The sequence below is a fragment of the Thrips palmi genome, unplaced genomic scaffold (genome assembly GCF_012932325.1).
Source record: "Thrips palmi isolate BJ-2018 unplaced genomic scaffold, TpBJ-2018v1 HiC_scaffold_5, whole genome shotgun sequence".
Taxonomy (NCBI): Eukaryota; Metazoa; Arthropoda; class Insecta; order Thysanoptera; family Thripidae; genus Thrips; species Thrips palmi.
Window position 1 is genome coordinate 13,856,775 of NW_023144632.1, and position 24,549 is coordinate 13,881,323.

The window sequence follows — 24,549 nt, forward strand, 5'->3', positions numbered from 1 at the left end:
CCTGTCGACTGATTCCGAGGGCCGCTTTCGTCGCTCTGTCTCTCTCGCACGGGACGCCCCACGAGTGCGAGACGAGGTGCGAGAGAGACAGAGCGACGAAGGCCAAGACGAAGGCGGCCCTCGGAACCTGTCGACTGGGACTCTGGGACCTACCGGGGCACGGCACCGACTTCGGCCCTTTCCTGCAGGCGGTGGCAGTAGAGGTCCACGTAGTTGGCCACGGCGCGCAGGATGAAGCGGTCCAGGTAGAAGAAGGACGCCTGCGCGACGGCGTGTCCCCGCGCCGCCCCCTCGGCCTTGCCACCGGCAACTCCCTGGCCCCGCTGTCGCTGTCGCGGCGCGCAGGCCTTGGCCTTGGCCGCCTCGCCGATGCCGGTGTCCGGGATGTCCAGGAGGCAGCGCCGATCCCGCCAGCCCCACACCTTGGTGCTGCCGTCGCCCGAGGAGCTCATCTGCGGCACGTGCAGCGTTTGCAGCGTTTCAAGCGAGCTGCGGGCAGCTGCGAGGTGCCTTGGTGGCCGCCCTCGGGCCGCCCGGTAAGGACGCCCATGTCTCGTCTTGCAGTGCAGCGGGCATGTGTCGGGTCCGAAACGGCATACGATCAACTGTGGTCTAGCCCGTAATGGTAATGGGCGAGGCGGTCAGCCTGCGAGGTAGGCACCCGAAGCACAGCGCTGTGCGGCCCCGCCGTGTTGCCTACCCCGGAGTTGACAGGCGCTACGCTACCGCGCGCCGGGCCCGCACGCCCGCACAGGCTGCAGCTGGAGAGCGGCTCGGCGCTCTGCAGCCTGGCCCTGTGAGTGTGTAAATGGGCCGGACGAAACGGAGATCGAGCAAAACGAGGCCACACAAACGATGAGCACCGGCGATCCGCCGGACTAGACTCGTAGACTAGACCCACCAGCCAGTTGGAGTCCGCGCTGAAGTCGATGGAGGTGATCCGTGAGTCGTGGCCCGTGATGCGCACGCCGTCCTCCACGCTGGGCCGCGGCCACCGCAGCACGCTGATGACGCCGGGGCCGCACGAGCACGCGAGGCTGGCGCCGTCACCTGCCGACAGGCACGCATCAGGATACGCACCTTCGGCGCCTTCGCGTCGTCGCCTTCGCGTCGTCGCCGCTCCACGTGCTCACCCGAGGCAGCCAGACGCACCGCGGTGCCGAAGTCGTTCCAGAGGCTGACCTTGCCGCGCTGCTGAAGTGGCGGCCTCCAGGAGCGCATCAGGCTGGCGTCGACACCGGACAGCAGGCCGCCGCTGCCGCCGCTGCCGCCGCTGCCGCCACCGCCCCAAAGCCCGGTCTCGGGGAGGACAGGGGGACCGCGAGTGCGCCGCTTGTTGGTGGCGGGCACGAACAGCTGCCGCTGCCCGGCGCCGGGGCCGTACCCAGAGGACCTGACGGGGCGGGGAGGCGGCGCCGTGGGCGCCAAGCTCCGACTCGAAGATCTCGACGACGAGGACGCTGGCGCTCCCTTCCCGTAGGCCGCGGTCACGCCGTCGACGGCTGGCCGGACAAACTGAGCGCGGAGCGGGGAGCGCGGCGTCAACGACGACCTGTGCCCATTAACAACAAAATTATTCATGGCTTCCAGGTTTCAAAATGAGGCGTTTCGTTTTAAAAACCAGTTACTCACAGGTTGAGGAAGCTGATCCCTGACGCGTGGGGAAGGTGCTCTCTGGGGCTGCAGGCGAGGTGGACCAGGTGGGTCCTGGGGCCGCAGCCCACCAGCGCGCCCACCAGGCAGGTCATCCTGCCCGGCGAGCGGCCCGATAAGACCGCCGTGGACACCAGGGAGGGCTCTGCCCCAACAAATCTAAGGAGCGAAAAGTCTCGAGTTGGTAAGCATTGGTAAGCAAAGGTTTCGAAAGAGCGAGACAGACAGAAAAGCAGACCGCAGACCTGCGTAGGGACGAAAGTCCAGACAGGCCCCCGTGTTGCAGTCGTACACCGCGATACCCAGGTTGCTGCAAACGGCGAGCAACGGCGCCGCTGCCAGGATGCCGTCGACGACGGGGTCTGCCTCGTCCGGGAGCAGGTCGCTCGGCGTCTCCTCGGACGGCGGCGGCGACGACGGCGACGCGGTGCACTCCGGGTAGGCGTCCAGGAGCAGGGCGCCGAGGATGACGGAGCTGGCCTCGCAGCCGTCGGCAGGGCCGGCACCTCGGCCGGCACCGCCTGCACATGGCCGAGGAGTGGGGCAGGTCAGAGTCTCGTTTCGCAAGGACAAGCAGGAGGCCCGGCCGGGGGCGTACTCGGAGGCATACCCGGAGGCGTGGCGGGGAGTCGGCTCGCCGTGATGTGGTCATTCCCCGACTTGGACCCTTTTTCGGTGTTTGCCACTACACCCAAGTCTGCGGTGGAATGTGAAACGTCGTCTCAGACTTCAGACAGTAAAACAGTATACTGTTTTGGAAACGTACATGACTGATCCAGCAACCCACCGTCGGCGGTCACCGAGACCGAACTCCGCGATGGAGGAGTCGCAGACACGTGGCCCATGCCCCTCGGAGGCTTGCTGATGCTGACAGAGAAAAGGTGAAGAACTCCCCGGTTTGAGCCCACCAGCAAGTGCCCCTGGTGCGAGCCACACAGAACAAACTCACAGAAAGAAATGCGGTGCCAGCCACCCAGGGCCGCGTGGTGGACCACTTGGCCTGACTGAGTGTCCCACACCTGAAACCAATATGCGACATCGAAAAAACAATTTCAGAAAGGCGATGACAACAGCAAAACGACTTTGATTCAAACAGAGTACCTTAAATGTATTGGAGTCATCCGCAGTGACTAGAAGGTTAGCAACCATTGGTGAGAAACGGCAAAATGATGGGGCCTCCCCAGGAGACTCAAGTGTGGCGTGATGGGAGACTGCATTTAATACTCCGTCAGTGTGCTTGATGCACAACATTAAATATCCATTCAAAAGTCTACTACACAGTAAGAAAAGTTTGTAAAAAAAATTGACAGTTGATTTAGTTACCTGCAGACGTACTATCAAAACATCACTTTCTCTGCAGAGCGCAAGCCAAGTATTGTCACAGCTGATGGAACAGTCACTAATGGATCCTAGCTCCAAACCAACAAGTAAACCAGGATTTGGTGTTCTGCTGTTATGATTGCTGGAGAAGTCTTCCAGACTCCACATTATAACTTTGTCGTCACTACATGAGCATACATATGGGTTTGAAGAAGCCGAAACACAGACTGTAGTTATTGGTAGCCCATGCCCAGTGTCGAGAACCACCTATTATTAAAAGAAAAGAGAGTTTGAAATATGTGACAACCGTATTACAGGTAAGGTATCTGGCAATCTGCATAAAAGCCATTATACTATTACTGTAAAAATCAAATTACCTTATTGTCTTCAATCCAAATCATAAGGGAGGAAGATTGTACGCTGACCAAAAATCCATTTTCAGTTGAAACCGGGTTGCACTTTGTAAAGTTGATAAATTCAGGAATGGCTTCGCGAGAATCTACTAGGAGAATCATTTTCGACGTCAAACTGACAAACTCAAACCACTACCGGCTGTGCAGCACAGATAACGTGTTTGATTGTGACATTACAAAATAATTAGCGTTTTGGTCACATAAGAGGGGACTAAATACGGTTCTCATTAGTTCTACCTTGCCCTGAACTTAAATAAAGACAAAAGTCCCGTCATAAGTGTTGATGAAAGGGCGGTCAACTCAAGGGAGCCGCCATAATGTGTAAACAACATCACTGCCAGTGTGATTTATGTTCCGGAGGGGAGGCGAAGAGAAGGGGGGGAGGGATCACTCAGGCCGTGAGCCGTCCACAACAAACGTAGCGCTCAGCAGACGCTACTTGTTTTTTTGGATCTTTTCTTTGACTGGGTTTCTGGCGTTAATTGACAGATTTTGTTCTGTGTTTAGAACGGTATGTGCCCTTTTCTCGTGCTTTAGAGATAAGTACCATGTAAGATTACTGCCAAAGATTACTTAACCTCTCATCGTAGAGATTGTTTTCTTCTTTTCATTCAAATGGCTTTTGAATGTTTCTAAACATTAGTTGATCAGTAAGTGGGGTTGAGCTCATCTCAACCTTCTTTTTTAATAATTTAAATATTATATTTGGTATTGTTAAAACTACTTCTAAAATTGTGCAAATTTTCATTGCTGGACTTTTGAGTTACAATTGTCCGTCCCACGGATTGACATATATTTAAGTGTGGTTTCTTCTTTGCAGGTATTTTCTTTGTGACATCAAAGTATATCCTTGTCATAATGGCACACTACAAAGGTGCAGCCAGCGAAGCTGGCCGAGCGATGCATCTTATGAAGAAGCGAGAGAAAGCTTTGGAAGAAATTGAGTATCGTAAGAAAAAGATAGAAGAAGATTTAAAACTTAGCAATATAGAGAATAAATTTGCTGCTCATTATGATGCTGTTGAACAGCAACTCAAGGTATGTTATCTTTTGTAATCATGTGACCCTTTAAGGTGTGTTAATGAATATTTTCTCTTACAATTTGTAATTTGAATTATCTTTTTAGAGTTCGACCATTGGTCTTGTCACACTTGATGAAATGAAAGCCAAACAAGAAAATATTGTCAAGGAACGTGAACGTAAACTAGCACAAAAGCAAGCAGAGAAAGATAGGGAGAAACAAAGAGCCTTAGAAGCTAAGCAAGCTGAGAAGGATCGTCAAAAACGTCAGGTAAATATACTGCACTTGCACTCTAATACTACATTATTATTGCAATGTACTGCTCGCTAATTTCACTTCCCTTCTTCCACATGACATGTTAGATTCAGGCTTTGTCATTTAACCTTGAAGAGGATGAGGATGAAGAGGAAGAAGAGCATGCAATGCCAAGTTTGAAGAGGAAACCTGAAGCTACAGTCACATCAGACAGCATTGCAGATGTACCAATTAAGCAGGAACCCTTAGATCAAGATCTAAATGAGTACATGGCAGCTATGGAGCAACGAGCTATTGACAAAATGATGGGAGAGCGTAATGGCGAGGCAAGTCTGTCGATGAAGTTACTCTTAACTGATACACTATATGAAAATGGGAAGAAAGGAAAAGAAGTGATTATAAACATCCTTTAGATACCTCTTTATTTTTTTCCAGCTTACAAGTGATGATGGAGTGGAACAAAAATTCACGCCCCCAGCCAAAAAGAAAATCAGGAAGAATCCTGATGTAGACACCAGCTTTTTACCTGATCGTGAACGTGAGGAAGAGGAGAACAAACTAAGAGAGGAGCTAAGACAAGTATGTTAATTTTATGTAGACTATTAGTGTATTAAAATGTAAAATTACTACTCCTCCTCTTATTAATTTACATTCTATCATCAGGATTGGGCAGCCAAGCAACAGCAGCTCAAGGAAGAAGAAATTGAGGTAACTTTCAGTTATTGGGATGGATCCGGCCACAGAAGGACTGTAAGAATGAAAAAAGGTTAGTTCACTGAAAAATATTCTCACTAAACCATTGTTTAAACTTACTTGTACTTTCTTCATTCTTCATTAAAAAAACATGTGTTTTCTCCTCACAGGCAACTCAATTTACCAATTCCTGCAACGATGTTTGGAGATTTTGCGCAAAGATTTTAGTGAGTTGAAGACTGTAATGGCTGATCAGCTGATGTATGTCAAAGAGGATCTCATTCTACCGCACCACTATACATTTTATGATTTCATTGTAACCAAGGTAAGCCACTTAAATTTTTTATTGTGTTTTCTGCCATTAGTGTTACGAGAAAGTGTGAACTGATAGTACATTCTCTTTTGCTTTAGGCCCGAGGTAAAAGTGGACCCCTGTTTACATTTGATGTGCATGATGACATAAGGATGACAAATGACGCAACCTTAGAGAAGGAAGACTCCCATGCAGGAAAGGTTTTATTAAGGCATTGGTATGAACGTAACAAACATATTTTTCCAGCCAGTCGGTGGGAACCATATGATCCCACCAAGACATATGCTAAGTACACCATTTCTGATAAGCACAAAAAGAAGCAATAATGTTAAGACTTTGCAGAATTTTGTTTATTTATTTATGAGCAGTGGTTTGATCACTGTTTCTTGTGGTTGACCAAAATCTATGTGTCACTATGTTACTCTGTCTCTTATCTAGATTTATGTTACATATTTTCTGTATTTTGTCTAATTAATTCTTTTTTAAGTCATTCATATGTTAAAAGCATGACGGCTACCATGCTAGATATCAAATGTGATTATTTTTTTTTAAATGGTAAATTTTGATTGTTAATGCACTCCATCAAGCAATAATAATTGTTCTCTCTTCACTTGAGTTCCTTGCACTGTGTGGAGGCCGTTTCAGTCCATTACCACTCCCTCTCCCAACTGTTCCACCCGCGCCCTGGCCTTCTGGATGGCGTCCAGAACGCGGCTGGTCATGCGGTCCACGTCCTCGTCCAGGTCCTTGTCGGCCTGCTTGGTCTGCTTGGCGTCCCTGCGCGCGCGCCTCATGCCGCCCATGCCCATGGCGGGGTTCATGGCGGCCATCATGGGAGGCATCATGGCCGGCACCATGCTCATCATGGTGCCCATCATGTTGGACACGCCGCCGCCCGGGAGCTGCATCTGGGCCACACGCACGCCCATGGTGTTGGCGGCCTGGCTGTTCTGCACGGCGTAGATGAGTTGCTGCAACGCGACACAACGGTACAGTACAGAGGGGCGTCGATTAGCTCGAGCGGGGCGTGTGTCTGGGACTCACCATGACCACCTTGACGAGGAAGACGGCGAAGACGAGGAAGGCGAGCGACATGAGCGTGCTCTCGTTGGAGGGGAAGCCCACGCCCTTGTGGCCGCGGCCCTCCGCCATTTCCGCTCCGAGAGCCCTCCCCGTGGACCTCCCCGTGGCCGCCGCGCCGACCAGGCCGAGCGCCGACGCGGGAATGAGGGAGGCTGCGCAGACAGTTGGACAAAACCTTTACGCGCTTTGCAGACCTTGCAGGCCTTGTGCGATCCAGGGCAAGAGCAAAGCCTCACCAATGTGCCTCAGCATCCTGTTCTTGAGGTGGCGCAGGAACTCCAGCTTGCCGCTAACGGGGACTGTGCTCTGGCGGAGCAGCGTTTGGTGCGCCTCGCGGAGCACTCGCAGCGACAGCCCGTCGGCCTGGCCGTCGGCCTCGCCCTCTGCCTCGGCGCCATGACCGTCGACGGGCTCCTGCGGACGGAGAGCATTAGCCAGGCTTCCCTGCTATGAGGCTGCAGTGGCTGCGGCTGCAGTGGCCGCGACACTCACCGGCCCCTCCGCCGCCCCCGCGAGTACCGCCTCTACCGCGGCAGGCCGGGGGCCCGGCACGACGCCCTGCTTGTTGGAGAAGGAGTCGCCCACCGTCCTGCGGATGGTGATGACGTCGTCGGCGCTCGGCCCCGGCGCGCCCACGAGGTCCGCGCCGTCTGGGCCGGCCGGGCCCGCGGGGTGCAGCACCGAGGCTGGCCGTAGAGCCCCCTTCGGCCCCGGCGTCGTCGTCGTCGTCGTCGCCTGCTTCCTGCCGTCGATGACGGGCACCTGCACCCACTCCCCCCGAGCCCACTCCAAGGCCAGGGCCAGCACCAGCACCGCGAGCACTCTCCTCATCGTCACCTGCCGGAGCCGGGCTTCATGGTCCCCGCGATGGTCGCCCGGAGCAGCTCGCGCGCGCACTCGGCTCGGACGCCTTCTCCAAGTGCAGGACGGTGACTGCCTGGCGCCCGGATGGTGACGGCCAGCCGGCTGCTCCCCATCAGTGCCTTTTCGCTGTCTCTGTCGCACTCATGGGGCGTTGCGTGGGCGCGCGAGTGAGTCAGAGCGACGGAGCACGGGTCGGAGTGAGACCGCAGGCGTCACAGGTGAGGGACCACAGCGTGTCACGCGTCACGGACAGGCGTCACGCCGACACGCGTGCCGTTAGAGTAGTCCCGCCCGTCCCGCCGGTCGCACCGTGGCTGACGTTCGGGGGCGGCCTTAAATTAAGAAAGGTCAGAGAGCTGTACTCCCTTTTCTGGCGCTCAGTTCGAATCCCCGTTTTCCGACGCGACAAGAAAATGTGCTGACATGAGAGAAGCTATGCGTGAAACCTTGAAACCCGGCAACTGCATCAGAAATGCATGTCTCTGAAATATCCTGGAATTATCGTCGCAGTTGGTCCGATGAGAGGAACTAAAGGTGACCCCACAATGGGTTGGTCGGTCGCAGACCGGTCGGACGATCGAGCCTGTAAAGAGGCCTGGCGACTCCCCAGTGAAATTACGTTATCTCAGTTAACTTCCCAAGCCTAGAGCAGAACATTCCGGTACCATCAGCCAAAAGATGGGCACATGACTTCACTGTCACTCGGTGGCTCAGGGCGCGGAGGCAACGGCCGCCTCGAGTGAGGACCTGGATTTCACTTCGACTTTGCAATGGAAGTGATATATTTTTGCTACGGCACTGTAATTACTCTTTTCCTTGCAGGGAAAGACAAAAGACCTACATTACTTCTGTGAAGATTCTAATCTTAGATTTTTGAGTAACTTTAGCCGAAGAAACTTTCGTCAGTAGAGCCTCATCTGTCGCCAGCCTGTTTCCGTTCGGTTCTCTAGATGGGCCACGCCACGCGCAACCCTCCCGGCGGACGGGAACGGGGAAATCCCAAGACGCGCTGTGATTGGTCCCCGCCTAATACGGCCCTAGTCCTTCGAGGCCAGCAGCAGGGAAGCATGATTACGTGCATAGTTTTGTTAATGTCAACTTCGTTTCAATTTGCGGTTACTTAGCTTGTTTGGACTAGAAGAGAATCTGGAACTGTCTTCCATATGAGAATTCGTTTACACTAAATAATGTGTCCCAGTTGACCATTGCGAAGGTTCGGTTTAGTGTCTCCAACTTTATTTTATTCACAAAACATTCGTGTGGGTTAAGCCCTGGATTGGACATGAGACAAGTGCGGTCACAAATGGCAAACAGGCGGAGCCCTTGCAGAAAGTGACTCGTCAGATAAATCCTTTGTCACTGACGGAGTAGTTGCAAATTGAAAAGAGTGGAAGAAAATGGTGGAAATAGATAATAAAGGGAACAGAACAACAGTAAATATATATTTAGATTCACCTTTCTTTTTTGTGACCAACATATTCCTCACTTCAATAATACTCGTCAACAAGTAACTTTAGAGATACAGAAAACTTTAGAGTCGTCTATGTCTCAAATTTTATTTAATTTGTTTTTATTAGCAATTTGAAATAAAACAAACAAAAACCCATCTTCAATATAACATTTCCATTTCTCCTTAATTTAGCCATTATGGAACACAATCGACAAAGTAACATAAAAAGTTAAAAGATACCACGAATAAAACACAGCATCATGAAACAAAGAACTAACATTGAAAGTACAGGCTTAACATACACCAAAACATTCCTTTCTGGCTATGCGCACGTAACATTTGAAAATAAAAAAAAAAGTACCTTTCAAAGGTGTTAAAAGAAAAAACAACTATCAAAGTCAATGGAAGAGAGGCATAAAGGCTCATCTAATTAGCATTTAAAAATTTACTCCCTCCTTTGTCATAAACATATTTCCTCATAGAATAGAACTCCTCATCAAGTAACTTTTGATATATAAGGAAAACTTGTAATTCATCTACATCTAAATTCATTTTAAACAAATTCAAAAATGGCAAACCAAAAGCTGATTTTCAAAAACTATCATAGTTAACATTTCCATTTCTCCTCAACTTAGCCATTTATAAACGCAATCAACAAAATAACAAAATGGAGTTGAAAAATTTCACTGAAAGAGCATCATCACAATTGGCAAAGAACTAACATTGTGAGAGTGCAGGCTAATCATACACCAATAAATCAATGTAAGTCCAACTCCGGCATAAAACATTTCAAAATAAAATGGAACTTCCTTTGAAGAACTACGGGAAGTCACCACTACCATCAAAGTGAATGCAAGAGGCTTCAACAAAGGCTCATCTAATCAGCTTTTAAAACATTACTTTGTTCTGAATGCTTGCCTATCAACATCCCCCAGATCAGAATTTACTCTTGAAATTCTCAGACAAATTGAAGTTCGAGGAAACTGTGCATCTGGGCCTGCTGAGATGCAGCCATGTTCAGCACGTGATGTAACAAAGTGCAGAAAAAGGAAAAAGAAAGGAACACATCATTAACAGAGTCTAAATTCGTTGTTCATGGAGAGGCTTTTTCCTGTCCCATTGGCGCCAAAAAGTAAGAAAATGACTATGAATTATTCTCCCTCATCAAAAGGAATCCAGACATAGGCAGAAGGGGCAAATGTGAATGAATCATGAGGTTCTATGATGCTGTCACTTTCAGCGTCTTGAGAGTGAGTGACATTGGTAGAAAGAGATCAACAGAGCTAGAAAGACAAGGTGGTGTTCAGCCCATGAACAATTTTGTCAATATGCATATCGGAGACGGTAGAATTATGAAGTGGATAATTGGCTTTGCTATACAAAAGAGCCTTCAGAAAGCATCAGCTTAAAAATATTACTCTTAGTAACACAGGTTCTAACGCACAAATAAAGTGAGCGTATGGCACATTTACTTGCCACATGTTAAGAGATTCTATGACTCGTCACCAGTGCCTTCACTCAAATACTCTCCTGAATTTTACTTCCAATGAAAGTGAAAATACCATCATTGCAAAATGGATGGCCCAAATTGGCAATTGTGCCTAACTCCAGGCGCGGATCCAGGATTTCCTTAGGAGGGGGTGAAGCAGCACTTGTCGCCTGCTTACAAGGGCAAAGTGGTGCGGCCGTTGCCTGCCTTCCAGGCGATTGCGGGCCTTTCTGGTACCGAAGCATAAGCAAGGGGTGATTACCCATATAAACCCTCCCCCAAATCCGCGCCTGCTTAACTCCTACTGTGACTCGCTATTAACAAACAAATTTTGGGAAGAACATTGAAGCACACAAAATACTCTTAAATCCCACCTACCAAACACAGGGGGCCCCAAGCTGTGTGACAACCACCACCACAATCTCTCTTAAACATGTTATCATACATACATGCAACCAGACTAGCACATACATTCTTTCATCCCCAACACAGCTTAATGTTCTTCCAAAAAAATTGTACAGAGTATCCATGAGAAATGGCGCCCTTTCACATGGATACTATTATTAAGTTTATGAAAAGCAAAGTCAACAAAACTCTGTGTATTGTTAAATTTAAAGACTGTTACAACAAGGTGCTTTCTCTTTGACAGAAATTTAAAAAAGGCTTGAACACTGTTGAAATGGGCACTAAGAAACAAGAATTTGTGTAATTGGTCTGTTCCTGAGGGTTTCGGATGAGGGAAAGGAAAATGGACTGAGTGAATTCTTCGCATTCTGTAATGCTCAGGTTGAGTGGAAAAGTGTCTCAAAATGAATCTGCCGTTCTGCTCAACATCAGCAGATCAAGAAAAAAAATGTGACAAACCCTCAACATAAACTATAAATTTGAGACTCTGTTGGAATATGATGCACTTGCTAATTCTGCTCATTTTGCCCCCACCCAACCAAATCTGCTCCTACCGCCTCACAATGACTAAACAACAAAAACTGACTTGGTATTCAAGTAAAGACTGATCCAAAGGAAATACTGGGCAAGTTACCTTTGAGAATTAGAAGATCTATTTGTTAGCAATTGCTCTAGGAATTAGAAACCTAGTTAATAAACCATAGTTCATCATAAACAAGAGCCAGTATTGAAGGCAACTCTTGCCGAACACATTTTAGCGCAAGCTCACATGCTATTGGTTCAGAAGATCAACATAACATAGAACTTGGTCATCCAGTGCACAAAAGTGAAGTTTTGGCAAGGACACTTTAAACTCTTGTCCGCCGCTCTCCCAGAGGATATATTCTTACTCACAATAGAGCAACAAATACGGGTCAAGCATGTGGCCTAAAGCTGGTCAACATGATGCATGCACCACTCTCTTCTCAGATTGGATTGAAGCAGCCAGGACTCAACTCTTGGATGACTATCTCACTTCACTACACCAGACTCTGAAGTACAGCATTCACTGAAGTGTTTGTTTTCTCTTGACCAGCATCGAAACTTGGTGAATACTCGAACCTGAGGATAAAAGAAACAAAAATAAGAAACAAAGCATGGGGCACAAAACTAAGATGTACATAGAGCACAGTATACTTACATATTTACACATCATAATCTGTGTATGCCGAGTTGAAATGACGAAGCCTCCTGTGCTAATCAATCAGTTGTCAGAACTTCTATGAACATTTAGGCTGTCTGGGCTGCTGTCTGCTGAAGAAAACAAAGAGGTAAGGATTAGTACAGAGATGAAAATCTCAGCAACAAGACAGATACAATTGAACAAGCAACTTACAGGATAAAAAATTTGTGAGTTCGGCTCTCCAACACGTCCTGCTCTCTGCAACTTTGTCAATTATTTGAAGCCAGAAAAAAAATTACAGCTTCTCTCCAAAAACAAAAAAATTCTTCCCAGATTAAAATCCGAATTGGATCCTCTGTCACAGCTTTGACCAACCCTGCTTAGGTTGTCAGCTAGAAGAGAGATTGCAGCAGATTATTACACTGATATAAAAAGGGGGGTAAGAAATGAAGAAAAAAAAAGATCAACTTGCTGAAGTCAAATGAAAATCTGTATAAGCTCAGACTCACTTTCAAATTGATACAGGGGTCTAGTTTGTGTTTGAATCCATGTCTGGGTGAACAATGGACAGGCTTTGCCGCCTGAAGCTAATTTGAGTAACAGCTCATGCAAGACCAAGTACGGCATTCAGCAACCATGTGTCATCTCCGCAACAGACACCTCATCATGGTATGCCTTCTGAACACTTCCATGCACTTGGCCTGCCCACAAAATAATCAGGAGAGGGCAGGACAGCAACCTGAAAATAAGTAAGAACCTATGGAGACTGGAAAATATCTTGACACTGGGCATTTACATTAAGCCCAGTTTTGGAAAGAGACTGTTAGATACTAAAGGGCAACAAAATTAACGAGTGGATAACCTCACCTCTTAACAGGCCACCCCTCTCCCTCCAACGTACCAGCGCACAAATGCTAGCTTGGCATACATCAAATCAAACTTGTGGTTCAGACTGGTTCATGCCTCAGCTACCGCAGTTGTGTTGAAAAACATTATGCACACGCCTGGCATCCTTGGCCCAGTCACCATTGTCAAACACTCAATACACCAATCATCAATCAAACTTGGAAAGCTGACTGTCTGCGATGAGATTGGCCATTTACGTCCAAATGTCAATGGTGTTCTGAATTTCAGGAATGGACACTTCCCACTTTGCCATGCACAAACAAAGGATTGGTCTTCGCTTGGGAGCTGCTTTTTCATCACTGCAGTGACAAAACCATGAAGGCTGCAAAACAAACAGCGGAGAGTGTAAGAAACATGCAAGGCACTAACAGAAACTAAACTTCAGCAAATAGAAACTCACCATTTAGTGTTGCCGCTGAAGTGTCAGGGCAAATCACTTTCAAAGCATGTCCATCCTATAACAGTCCCACTCCTTCGTCGTTAACACTGTTCTGGACTTTCCTAATTCCTTCCATATGGCAGGCAAGTCTAGGCAAGCTCTTGTCACCTTCTTCCATGCCCTCTCAAACATAACAAGTGCACAAATGCTTGCTTAGCATCCATAAAATCTTTCATCTTTTGCATTTATTTTGAAACAATTCTTTATTTAACATTTTTTTAAACAATTGACTCTTTACATTTTTTTAAACAATTTCTTATCCTCCTCTTTTTTTAAAAGAAATTCATCTTCCTCTTTTTTAAACAATTTTTTTTTCCTTTTTTTTAACAATTTATCTTCCTCTTTCTTTTCTTAACAATTTTTTTATCTTCCTCTTTTTTTAACATTTTTTTAAACATTTTTTTTAAACATTTTTTTTAACATTTTTTTTAACATTTTTTTTAACATTTTTTTTAACATTTTTTTTTTACATTTTTTTTTTAACATTTTTTTTAACATTTTTTTTTCTAAGTATTTGTCTTTACATTTTCAATATTTTCGTTTTACACACTATTTTTTTTTTACAACATTTGTTTAAGTGTAGCACATTTTTTTTTTTAAAGTTACACACCAACAATTATCAATCAAAAAATCCTAATGTATTGTAAGGATAATTTACACACTTAATGTTCTCTACCATCAGATTTAAATCTAATTACATGCATATTTTAACTTACTAGATATAATACTGAACTCAAACACAATAGAGAGACTAAAAATTTCACTCGTTAAGCAATAAGCAAATGAAATGCACAGGGTATAACAGTCTTCCAGTCACTAATTAAACAGTACACAAGATACACAAACAGGGTCCAGGGTAAACAAAAAATTGAAAACTCAAGGATATTTAAAATTAAAAGGAATAAAAATACATAAAATACACCTTTCTATGTGACAAACATATTTCCTACTTGAATCAAAGTCCACAGTATCTTTTGAAAAGGTATAAAGGGAGTTGAAAAATTTCACTTAGCACACCATTACAATTAACAAAGAACTAACATCGTAAAAGTACAGGCTCATTGCTAAAACCTATTCCTGGCCCACACAGGCATGGAAATAAAATAGACTTCCATTACAAAAACCATGAGAAGTTGCCACTACCATCAAAGGGAATGGAAGAGATGCTTCAACAAAGGCTCATCAAATTAGCTTTTAAACATTGCTCCATTGCAGAATACAAACCAAAACATCCCCCAGATCAGAATTTACTTTTGAAATTCCTAGACAAATTGAACTTTAAGGACACTAAGCATCTGCTTTAATAGTGCTCTTACGAAAGATCACAAGCATTCAGTTTCACGCGGTGACAAACACCAGCACACAATTTAAAATTAAATCCCAGCAAAAAAAAAGTGAGAAACGCATCAGTAACAAACAGAGTCTCAATTCACAATTCATGAGAAAAGCTTGTTCTTATTATCCCATTGGCAGGCCATATATTGAGAAAATGTAAAGAAAATTAAAGAATCTGCTATGAATTACGCATCCTCATCAAAAGGGATGTAAACATAGGCAGGGTGAATGTGAATGAATCATAGGGTTCTGTGAGACAGTCTATTTCAGGAACAGTGAATATGCGTGAGATTGGACAGTTAGGAAGTGGTCAAAGGAACACGAGTGAGACGCAGATATTGAGGGGCACAAGAACATAATCCTCAAAATGGTAGAATTTTTAACTGGATAGACTCCTTTACTGCATAGAAGTCCAAAGGACATCAGGAAGTTGATTTCGTAAGGCAGAGTTTGATCATTTGAGCAGGAAGAGTCGACTTCAAAATACTACCTCATAAAACAAAGGTTCTGACGCACAAATGCGGTCAGTGTGCTTCATTTGCCACATTTTAGGAGGTTCTACGACTCCTCACCAATGCAGGCTTAAGAGGAAGACAAAGTCTCTACCTTCAATCAAATACCCTGCAGTATTTTCCTTCCTATCGACAGATGAGGGTCAAGATTAAATGGATAGCCCTAATTGGCAAATAATCTCCTAACTCCAGGCGCGGATCGAGAATTTCCGTGAAGCACTGCTTGTCGCCTGCTTACAACGGGCAAGTGTCGCTTTTTGCCCACCTTCCAGGCCTTCCAGGCTGTCCTGGTACCCTAAGCGAGAGGTAATTGCCCCTCCCCTAAATCCGCGCCTGCTGTACATCTAAACTCGCTGTTTTCAAACAAATTTTGGGGAAGAACATTGAAGCACACAAAATACCCTTAAATCCCACCTTCTAAACACAGGGGGCCCCAGACTGTGTGACTACCACCACCACCATCTCTCTCACACATGTTATCATACATACTTGCAACCAGACTAGCATACACATTCATTCATACCAAACACAGCTCAATGTTCTTCCGAAAAATTTGTACAGAGTATCCATGAGAAAGGGCGCCCTTACACACGGATACTGAAAGACAAGCGAGTCAATAAAACTCCACATATTGCAAAACTGAGAAACAAGAATGTGTGTTATTGGACTGTTCTTAAGGGCTTCGAATGAGGGAGCGGAGAATGGATTGCATGTGAAGTCTATGTACTAATGATCTGAGTAGAATTTAAGTGTCACAAAATGAACCTGCCATTCTGCTGAACATCAGCAGATCAAGAGGAAAACATGACAAACCCTCAACATAAACTATAAATTTGAGACTCCATTGGAATGTGATGCACTTGGTAATTCTGCAAATTTTGTCCCCATCCAACCAAATCTGCTCCTACCTCCTCACAATGAATAAACGACAAAAACTGACACGGAGTATTCAAGTAAAGACTGATCCAAAGGAAATTCTGGGCAAGTTACATTTGAGGATTAAAACATCCATTTGTAGCAACTGCTCTAGAAAGTAGATACCAAGTTAGAAAGCCATTTATCATACACAGGAGCCAGTATTGATGGCAACTCTTGCCAAACACAATAACAAAGGGCAAAGATCACATTATCCCATTGGTTCAGAAGAATGACATAATACCAAACTTAATCATCCAGTGCACAAAAGTGCAGTTTTGGCAAGGACACTTAAAACTCTTGTTCCCCACTCTCCCAGCATAAACAGTGCTAGGATATATTCTTACTCACAATAGAACAACAAATATGAGTCAAGCACGTGACTTAACAAGCTGGTGAACATGATGCAGCCACCACTCTCTTCTCAGATTAGACTGGATAGAAGCAGTCAAGACTCAACTCTTCGGTGACTGCATCCCACTGCATTCTCACTCGCTACAATAGACTGTAGCGGGTGTGCAGCAAGCTGTCCAGGTGTGCAGTACAGTGTTCACTGAAGGGTTCATTCTCTCTTGACCAGCAGCACCTGATGGTGAATACTCGCGAACCTGGGGATATAATGAACAATAAGAAACAAAGACTGGGGCGCAAAACTCAGAGATGTAAATAGAGCACGGCATACTTACATAATTACACATCAAAATATGTGTATGCCATTGAGTGAAAATGACGAAGCCTTCTGTCCTCATCAATCAGTTGTCAGCTGTCTGGGCTGCTGTCTGCTGAAGAAAACAAAAAGGGGAGAATAAGTACAAAGGAAGATTTCAGCCACACGGAAACTGGAATTTTAAATTACTTACAGAATAAAAAAAACTTGACAAGTTTTGCCTCTACAAAATGTCCTCCTTTCTTCCATCTTTGTCAACGATTAAAAGGAAAAATAATATACAAAAACAATCTTTCTAATAAAATAGCAATAAAAATCTTCCCAGGTTAATATCAGGATTGGATCTTCAGTCGTAACATTGATCAACCCTGCTCAGGTCGTCAACTGGAAGAAAGATAACAGTACATTAGTATAAAGAGAAAAAAGAAAGTAGAAGTGAAGAAAAATCATCTATCAACTTACATGGTAAAATTGTTTCATCTGGCGTCGTCTCAAAACCATCCTTTCTCAATATTGTGTCAATAATAAAAAATAAAAACACACAAAAAAATCCCCTCCATTAAAAAGATAAAATTCTTCCCAGGTTAAAATCAGGATTAGATCTTCAGCCGGAACATTGATCAACCCTGCTCAGGTCGTCAACTGGAAGAAAGATAACAGTACATTAGTATAAAGAGAAAAAAGAAAGTAGAAGTGAAGAAAAATCATCTATCAACTTACATGGTAAAATTGTTTCATCTGGCGTCGTCTCAAAACAATCCTTTCTCAATATTGTGTCAATAATTAAAAATAAAAAATAAAAACACAAAAAAATCCCCTCCATTAAAAAGATAAAATTCTTCCCAGGTTAATATCAGGATTAGATCTTCAGTCATAACATTGATCAACCCTGCTCAGGTCGTCAACTGGAAGAAAGATAACAGTACATTAGTATAAAGAGAAAAAAGAAAGTAGAAGTGAAGAAAAATCATCCATCAACTTACATAGTAAAATCGTTTCATGTGTGCAAATCTGCTTGGTTGTCAACTAGAAGAACTGTCCACTTTGCAGAAACAGGCCATACAAAAGCAATGCCTTGGATTGTAGAATTTTGCTTCTGGGATATTAGCTAATCAGTGCAGTGACACGCTATCAAGGCTACAAGACAAACAAGAGAGCATAAGTAACGTTCACAGCACCAACAGAAACTCGACTTGAGTAGATAGGAACTCACCATTCTGTTGTTGCCTCAGCTTCAGGGCAAATCACTTTGAAGGCATGTCCCTTCAACAACAGTCTTCAATACTTTTCACTCCTCCTTCTGTCAACACTGTCCATGCCAACTGTCCACGTTCCTTCCAGCAGGCAAGTCTGCTAGGCAAGCTCCCGAGAAGTAAGCTTCTTCCATACCATACCATCTCCAGCCTAACAAGTGCACCAAATGCCAACTTGGCATACATACAATGCAACTTCAGGATCAAATAAGAGTTGGGACATCTGAAACAAAACAGACATATTAGATATTATAAAGGAAACAGGAAAATCAGCGAAAGGAAATAAAAATGTAAAACTACCAATTACCTAGTAATTGATTATCTGCAATAACTGATAGGCTTCAGCTTAGCTGCATTTGGATTTCACTAATTTAAGTGACTGCTCGTTGGATTTCCTTCAACAAATGTCATTGGCGCAGTGCATCTGGCACGACGCGGTAGAGGGCTGGTAGTTATGCCCACCACATAGGGCAACCAACCGACTAACTCGATGCTGTTCTTGGTCTTGAAGATGCCAATGGCAGCATTCACATCCATGTACGAAACATCACTATGACACAGGAGACAGCAGGCCAACGATCACATTCCACCAGCTTTGTTGTACCAATCAAAGCAACCATTTGCTGTCTCCGCAACAAGCAGTTGTTCCTGGTATGCTTGAGGGCCACACATTTCCAGGCACTTTCACGGCCTCCACACACAATACATTAGAAGAGAGGCGTCAGTAACCTGAAAATACACAAGACAACCTGTGAAGACTAAACGGGACACTGACAGAATTCAAAACAAGTCGTAACCGTCTTCAGCAAACAGAAACTCACCGGATTTCAGGTTTCCACATTCAAAATGAGATTCAAATTTTCAGATTGAAAATGGACTAAAAGGCGACGCCCAACCCGGCCAAACGCCGCGACCGCCGGGCCACAGGCGGGACAGGAGGCGGATCCTCATCTTCATCATCGCGCTTCCGGCGCCGCGGCCTCTTAGGAGGAGAAGGGGCCCGCACCTCCTCTTCTTCTTCCACCTCCTCCTCCTCGCGACGCCTCTTCGACTTGCTGGTGGTGGCGGTGCCGCGCCGCCGAAGGAATGAGCCACTAAAAACAATAAAAGAAAAGCGACAGGTAAGTACCACGGACTATTTCGAGTTCACCTAGTTGCAGCTCCTTACGACAAACTTACCTTGAAGTGGTTGGAGTGGTGGTGGTTGGAGTGGTGGTGGTTGGAGTGGTGGTGGTTGGAGTGGTGGTGGTTGGAGTGGTGGTTGGCGGCGGGCCACGGCCACCGTCACCGGGCGGAGGGCCACCGTCATCATCACCGTCACCGGGCGGAGCGCCACCGTCATCATCACCGTCACCGGGCGGAGGGCCACCGTCATCACCGTCACCGGGCGGAGGGCCACCGTTATCATCACCGTCACCGGGCGGAGGGCCACCGTCATCATCACCGTCATCATCACCCGGCGGAGGGAAGAGTGGGAAGAGTGGGAAGGGTGGAAAGGGTGGCGGTGTTGGCGCGTTTCCCCTGTGGAAGAAACACTATCAGTTCACCAAGTTCAGAACGATATCACAAAATCAGCCAATCAGCTAGCATAAACAATCGGTCCAGCTTACCGTGCGATCCTGCGGCTCATGCGGTTCACGTTTGTCGCTATCCTTGCGCACCCGGCAGCAAAGGCGTAGGAGTTTGGCATCCGCGCTCTGGAAGAAGAAAAGCAAGTTGAAATACACTTTCTCAGGGCCGATGGAGTCACTCATTCTTGCACACTCACTGTTCGTCCCCGGAGCGCGCCGCTATTATCGCCTTCCGTAAGGACGCTAGCATTGCAGTAGCTTCTCGCTCAATCCTGTCCTCAAACTGGCGTCTGCAAGCAGAAGGGAAAATTAAGACGCTAGTCACTTAGAAACATGGGACAAGACAGGCAAGCCCGAACTCAAACTCACAAAGCGTCGTTGTCAGGGGGCGGCATCCCACCACGTAACAAATCATATTGAAGCAGAACTGCAGCTTCCTGCTCTTCCTGTTGTTGGCCTGGCAACGGCAAGGGCGATAAGTTACAGCCAAACATAAACTTGAACGTCTCAACGTTTCGATTGAAAATCGAAACCTGGTCGCCGCTGAAACAGACATCACTATTAGTGGACAGTAATGGGGAAAACAGGAAAAAGGAAGCAACAAGGCCAGACAGGTCACTTACTTGTTTCGGTCGAACCGCTCGCACCCACGCCGAACGTGAATTGAGTAGTGTGCCAAGTTGTTAAGGGCCACAGCACAAAAATTGCATCGAACTTTTTTGGGTTCGGATGGGAGAGTGACCACGCTAGCAGCGGGCACCCACACCCCTTCCTCCCCATCAGGCAACGCTTCGCACGTCCCTATGAGCTGGTACATGGCTGCAACAAAAAGTCTGGGTAACCAAGGAACAGCCCGCGTGCACGCTGTGGCGCGAGGTAAAAGACAGTTGCTTACCTTTATGAGTCGCACTTAAGTCAATCACGTGAGTCCCAGGAAGTTCAAAGGCCCTGCCACGGCGGAACGTCGTATAACTGTCTTGCGACCAAGCGGCGAAGACCCCTGCAAACAGAAAAGAAAACGTTAATAAGCAGAAACAGAGGCAAGCGGCGTCATCACGCTTGGATACCCCCCACCCCACATCCATACAATTTACTGCAAGAAGGTCAACTGGTCGCGAACGATAAGTAACAGTTTCAGTGAGGGCAGTCCTATTCGTCGCTCGCTCTCTCTCGCACCTACAGGCGACGCGCCGTGACTACTCCGTACTGACGGCCGAGGGCCGCACTGCGCGGAATCAGGCAGACAAGCTGCTGCACGTTAAGACGCTTGGTTCGAGTCTCATATAGCGACTCTGGAGATCAAAACACGTCTAGAATTATGCCCGCCTCCGCTACCCGGTCTTCTGGCAAATTCGCGCCTCGCAACGAACGGGTTCTCGAAATCAGAAAAGTGGAGTAGCGCTAGGCCTCTGCGGCAGCTACTACTGCAGCAGCCGAGAGCCTAAGGTGTCAACGTTGACGGCGTCTACGGCGGCTTACCGAACGTCAAGGGAGGCGCCGGCCTGCCGACCGCACATAGCAGCGCCACAGACTGCACGGACCTCGAACAGACGGCCGGGGCCGGGACAACACTGGGGCACTAGTGAAGGAGTTGACGCCCGGCGTCACGCGGAGGGTAACATGGGGAGCGGGACCACGACGCGACACTCGGCTCCACCTAGAGAGCCTAGATACTGTGAGAGTCGTCAACCGTTCTCGACGCTCATTGGCTAAGCCCTAACAGACATGGAAAGCCAGTTCTCGGTCCGTCGGAACGCAGCCAATCAGCGACGGCCCCGGCCCCCCACCTCCTCGGTTGACGACCCTCTCCCACTTTAGGCTCACTGGCTCCACCGCAGCAACACTACGAGAGCAGACAGACCAGGCGGCGCTTAGCGGCGGGTAAACGCCGCCCGGCAGCACCCGCACTCGGCTCGGCTCGCTACGCCCAGGCCCGCCCGGCTCAGATTGCGATACCCACTGGGTAAGAATGTCCAGCCGACCTGTGGACCAATCCCAGCGCGTCTCGCGCCGCCACCCTGAGCATGGGCCGGGTCGGCGGCCCGGACCGTCGGAGGAGCGGGCCGCACAACCCGCTCCGATCGGCACGATGCTTGGCTCTGGCTTGGCTTCGTAGCCGAGCTCGCACCGCGCTGGCTCGCTGCGAGCGGTGGCCGGTGCGATGATGCCAGGCAAGGCAGCGAGCTGCTCGAGCTTGTCTAACCCAGAGGTGTGCAACTCCGGCGCCGAAGTCGCCCGGTGGGCAGACGGTCGAGCCGCGCGGGCGCCGATCACGCCTGACCGCCGGTCCACAGGCCGGCGGCGGCCGGTGACAGAGGCAGTCGAACCCAGCCGAGCCGAAGGCAGCCGAACCCAGCTCGTAACCTCGGACGTGTCCCGCAAAATTCGGAAGGGGAGACCGACGGCCCATCATCGTCCGTTCCTCTCGCACAGCCTGGGCGGTGAGCGCCGGGCTGTCCGTTTGAGAACACTGCCGTCTGCTAGCGAGCCAGCCAGCCGCAGGTCAAGCCGAGGCACAGGCAGCCACCATTTGCTACCGGGTAGACGCGCCCGCCCAACGGCAGTCTAGGAGTCGCTGTGCGACAGAGACACCTAGCCGCCTCGGTGCCGGCTCGTCGCCTCGCTCGGCCTAGCCAAAATCCTTGACCCCTTCGACCCCTCACCTCCAGCGGCCAACGAGCCCCGTTGACATGCACAAGTCTCGTCGGGCGGGGAAGGGTGTGGCCGAGCGGGGCCCCGCGGGGCAGGCGGTGCAGCCAACGAGGCCCCATCCCGGCCGGCCCCGGCACAAGCCTTGGCTCTCGAGAGACCAATTTGAGTCCCATTTAGCGACTCTGGAGCTCAAAAAACGTTTCGAGTTTTGGCCGCCCCCACCGCGAGGTCTGCCCGCCGGGCGATTTCGACGCCCAGGGCGGCCCGGGGTCACTGAGTTGCACACCCCTCGGCTCCCTCGGCCGGCCGATGCAGGAGTAACGACGAGACGGCGGACGCAATGCTGAGCCACAAGCAGGAGGGCACGAAGCTTGCAGCAAGCGAAGGGGCGAACGCAATGTGGGGCTGAGAGCGGCAGCCACAAGCAGGAGGGCACGAAGCTTGCAGCAAGCTAAGGGGCGAAGGGGCGAAGCGTGAAGCTCGCGAGAGGGAGGGGCCACCTCTGCGGTGTGACCCCACCGATAGATTCCTCTTTCGGAGAGGTGGGGGTCACATGTTCGGTTCGAGTCCGATTTAACGACTGGAGCTAACCCCACTAGTATTTGGCAGTAGCCACAGACGCGCTTCCCATTGGCTGCGCGTCGGAGACGAACCAGACGTTGTCGGCCCCCAGCTGCGTTTGCGTGGCCAAGCCGCGTGGTCAAGCCGCGTGGTCAAGCCGCGTGGGGCCGCGTGGGGCCCGGTGGGACCCGCCCCGGAGACGCAGCGGAAGCGCGCCGATCGAAACCAAAGCAAAATAGCTCAAACAGCAACGTCAGGGCAGCAAGTCTCATGCCGGGCGGAACTCGGCTTGACGGGACAATGGCCAATCACAGCGGAAGCGTTCACCGGCTCGGCCGCGAACGGTCACTGACAAGTCTCACTGCCTCGGCCAGGCGCCCTCGGACAAGCCCAGGACAAGCCCGGGGCACCGCAGACAGACGCGGGGACCACACGGTCGGTCAAGTCCTCAGCACGCCGACACAGTTGCGTCGAATGGGGCATCACCACAGTCTGGCCATCGCTGACAAACCACGACGGGGCGAGACACGCACGGAACGACAAACACTGAACAAAATAAAAATGCAACTTACCGCGGCGAGGACGAAGCTGAGGCGGCATGGTGAGAACACAACTCAAGTAACACAAGAGTAACGAGAAAATCAGCATTCAAAATCAGAATTCAAGGGACTGATACGGGAAACTCACGTAACAAAACAGTTACACGAGAAAATTAAAACTCAGAGACTGCTACGGAAAACAAGTAACAGAACAGCAACTAGAGACAATCACAACTCAAAGAACTGCTACGGAAGACAAGTAACAGAACAGCAACACGAGTTAATCACAACTCTAAGAACTGCTACGGAATAGGCTGAGTGGCAAGGAGCGTCGTCAGCATACGAATGAGGCGCTTGGGGAAGCCAGATCACCGAAACACGGACTGGTGTGCCTCCGCCTGCTGCGCCGGGGACTACTTTGCACGACCGGGGACTACTTAACGCGTTAGGCTTGTTTTCCATGCAAGATAGACCTGTTGCAAGCGACAAGCGAGCCGATTGTAGGCCCTAGCCTTGTAGGCCGCTAGCTTCCCAATGAGCTAACTGTCATGTAACTTATGACTGATAATTGCAGTGACTATAAATACAAAATTGGAGTCGGCTGGCTGCCGAGCTCACCGTCAGTTCCGTGCCCCTAGCGGCCCTGGCGGCCAAAGTTGGCAGTTGTCTTCCCTTGCGTGGGATTCACCTGCGTTGTTTCTGTTTCTTCTGGACGCCTGGATTAGTCTGAACATTCTCTCGTCAGTTTACCTTTGATTTTTAGGCATGTTCTGAAAGTCATGGAGTTCATAATCCTTTCTCAGTCACTGCTAACAACGATAAATAACTACGCTCCCTAAAGAAAATTGAATTCACAGTATTACTGAGAGAGTGGGGCATGTAGCTGGGGTAGCTGTTAGAGGGAGGAGTTTTTCGTGCATAGTTTAGGGGCTGTATCAAGTGAAGGATTCTGACATGTGACCCTAACCGACACAGTTAGAAAAGCAGCGCTGCGGCGGAATATAAAAGCCGTACCCAGTCGGGATTTAAACCCATTTTAACCACGACCGACACCTCAGCCCACTGAGCCACCGAACCG

At 48.3% G+C, this 24,549-nt stretch overlaps 4 protein-coding genes and 2 long non-coding RNA genes across 7 annotated transcripts; 1 reads left to right on the plus strand and 5 right to left on the minus strand.

The window, feature by feature from the left end:
- Nucleotides 1–1,408: 1,408 nt before the first annotated feature.
- LOC117650340 lies at nucleotides 1,409–2,031 on the minus strand. Its single transcript, XR_004588031.1, has 3 exons — nucleotides 1,899–2,031; nucleotides 1,633–1,812; nucleotides 1,409–1,552 (listed from the first exon to the last, which is right to left on the minus strand). It is a non-coding gene; the product is annotated as an uncharacterized LOC117650340 (long non-coding RNA).
- A 170-nt stretch (nucleotides 2,032–2,201) lies between these two features.
- LOC117651194 (WD repeat-containing protein 27-like) lies at nucleotides 2,202–3,875 on the minus strand. The gene is made up of 5 exons (XM_034395004.1): nucleotides 3,351–3,875; nucleotides 2,977–3,240; nucleotides 2,755–2,889; nucleotides 2,441–2,672; nucleotides 2,202–2,350 (listed from the first exon to the last, which is right to left on the minus strand). The coding sequence occupies exons 1-5, from the start codon at nucleotides 3,486–3,488 to the stop codon at nucleotides 2,202–2,204; spliced, it is 918 nt and encodes a 305-aa protein (XP_034250895.1). The 5' UTR covers nucleotides 3,489–3,875.
- On the plus strand, nucleotides 3,764–6,278 carry LOC117650338 (protein FAM50 homolog). The gene is made up of 8 exons (XM_034393701.1): nucleotides 3,764–3,897; nucleotides 4,207–4,424; nucleotides 4,513–4,677; nucleotides 4,770–4,988; nucleotides 5,098–5,241; nucleotides 5,326–5,428; nucleotides 5,526–5,680; nucleotides 5,767–6,278. Exons 2-8 carry the CDS (start codon nucleotides 4,245–4,247, stop codon nucleotides 5,992–5,994), a joined length of 1,194 nt encoding a protein of 397 aa, XP_034249592.1. The 5' UTR covers nucleotides 3,764–3,897; nucleotides 4,207–4,244; the 3' UTR covers nucleotides 5,995–6,278.
- Nucleotides 6,271–7,582, minus strand: LOC117651195. Its single transcript, XM_034395005.1, has 4 exons — nucleotides 7,244–7,582; nucleotides 6,988–7,165; nucleotides 6,713–6,903; nucleotides 6,271–6,639 (listed from the first exon to the last, which is right to left on the minus strand). The coding sequence occupies exons 1-4, from the start codon at nucleotides 7,580–7,582 to the stop codon at nucleotides 6,310–6,312; spliced, it is 1,038 nt and encodes a 345-aa protein (XP_034250896.1). The 3' UTR covers nucleotides 6,271–6,309.
- A 350-nt stretch (nucleotides 7,583–7,932) lies between these two features.
- On the minus strand, nucleotides 7,933–13,774 carry LOC117650339. Its single transcript, XR_004588030.1, has 6 exons — nucleotides 13,428–13,774; nucleotides 12,989–13,349; nucleotides 12,631–12,860; nucleotides 12,335–12,513; nucleotides 12,140–12,252; nucleotides 7,933–12,060 (listed from the first exon to the last, which is right to left on the minus strand). It is a non-coding gene; the product is annotated as an uncharacterized LOC117650339 (long non-coding RNA).
- A 168-nt stretch (nucleotides 13,775–13,942) lies between these two features.
- Nucleotides 13,943–23,972, minus strand: LOC117650871 (WAS/WASL-interacting protein family member 1-like). 2 transcript variants are annotated; one of them, XM_034394488.1, is made up of 16 exons: nucleotides 23,505–23,972; nucleotides 20,615–20,719; nucleotides 20,343–20,538; nucleotides 20,089–20,262; nucleotides 19,917–20,009; nucleotides 19,759–19,845; nucleotides 19,328–19,669; nucleotides 18,970–19,242; nucleotides 18,456–18,877; nucleotides 18,109–18,371; nucleotides 17,879–18,032; nucleotides 17,616–17,800; nucleotides 17,358–17,537; nucleotides 17,089–17,279; nucleotides 16,915–17,007; nucleotides 13,943–16,836 (listed from the first exon to the last, which is right to left on the minus strand). In XM_034394488.1, exons 1-8 carry the CDS (start codon nucleotides 23,578–23,580, stop codon nucleotides 19,026–19,028), a joined length of 1,290 nt encoding a protein of 429 aa, XP_034250379.1. In that variant the 5' UTR covers nucleotides 23,581–23,972; the 3' UTR covers nucleotides 13,943–16,836; nucleotides 16,915–17,007; nucleotides 17,089–17,279; nucleotides 17,358–17,537; nucleotides 17,616–17,800; nucleotides 17,879–18,032; nucleotides 18,109–18,371; nucleotides 18,456–18,877; nucleotides 18,970–19,025. The 2 variants fall into 2 exon arrangements, with proteins under 2 accessions (XP_034250379.1, XP_034250378.1); XM_034394487.1 differs by having other exon boundaries at nucleotides 13,944–16,836; nucleotides 16,915–17,010.
- Nucleotides 23,973–24,549: the final 577 nt, after the last annotated feature.

What these genes read in the sequence shown, in the direction of transcription:
- LOC117650338 (XM_034393701.1), top strand. Translation starts at nt 4,245, where the DNA reads ATGGCACACTACAAAGGTGCAGCCAGCGAAGCTGGCCGAGCGATGCAT. An exon ending in AGGATCGTCAAAAACGTCAG is followed by an intron (nt 4,678 to 4,769) that starts GTAAATATACTG and finishes ATGACATGTTAG; the next exon opens with ATTCAGGCTTTGTCATTTAA. An exon ending in TAAGAGAGGAGCTAAGACAA is followed by an intron (nt 5,242 to 5,325) that starts GTATGTTAATTT and finishes TTCTATCATCAG; the next exon opens with GATTGGGCAGCCAAGCAACA.
- LOC117650871 (XM_034394488.1), bottom strand. Translation starts at nt 23,580, where the DNA reads ATGCTGATTTTCTCGTTACTCTTGTGTTACTTGAGTTGTGTTCTCACC. An exon ending in GAGCGGTTCGACCGAAACAA is followed by an intron (nt 20,263 to 20,342) that starts GTAAGTGACCTG and finishes TGTCTGTTTCAG; the next exon opens with CGGCGACCAGGTTTCGATTT. An exon ending in CCCCCTGACAACGACGCTTT is followed by an intron (nt 20,010 to 20,088) that starts GTGAGTTTGAGT and finishes TTCTGCTTGCAG; the next exon opens with ACGCCAGTTTGAGGACAGGA.
- LOC117651194 (XM_034395004.1), bottom strand. Translation starts at nt 3,488, where the DNA reads ATGATTCTCCTAGTAGATTCTCGCGAAGCCATTCCTGAATTTATCAAC. An exon ending in ATGACTCCAATACATTTAAG is followed by an intron (nt 2,673 to 2,754) that starts GTACTCTGTTTG and finishes TATTGGTTTCAG; the next exon opens with GTGTGGGACACTCAGTCAGG. An exon ending in GGTCTCGGTGACCGCCGACG is followed by an intron (nt 2,351 to 2,440) that starts GTGGGTTGCTGG and finishes ATTCCACCGCAG; the next exon opens with ACTTGGGTGTAGTGGCAAAC.
- LOC117651195 (XM_034395005.1), bottom strand. Translation starts at nt 7,582, where the DNA reads ATGAGGAGAGTGCTCGCGGTGCTGGTGCTGGCCCTGGCCTTGGAGTGG. An exon ending in CGGGGGCGGCGGAGGGGCCG is followed by an intron (nt 7,166 to 7,243) that starts GTGAGTGTCGCG and finishes CTCCGTCCGCAG; the next exon opens with GAGCCCGTCGACGGTCATGG. An exon ending in TCCTCGTCAAGGTGGTCATG is followed by an intron (nt 6,640 to 6,712) that starts GTGAGTCCCAGA and finishes GTCGCGTTGCAG; the next exon opens with CAACTCATCTACGCCGTGCA.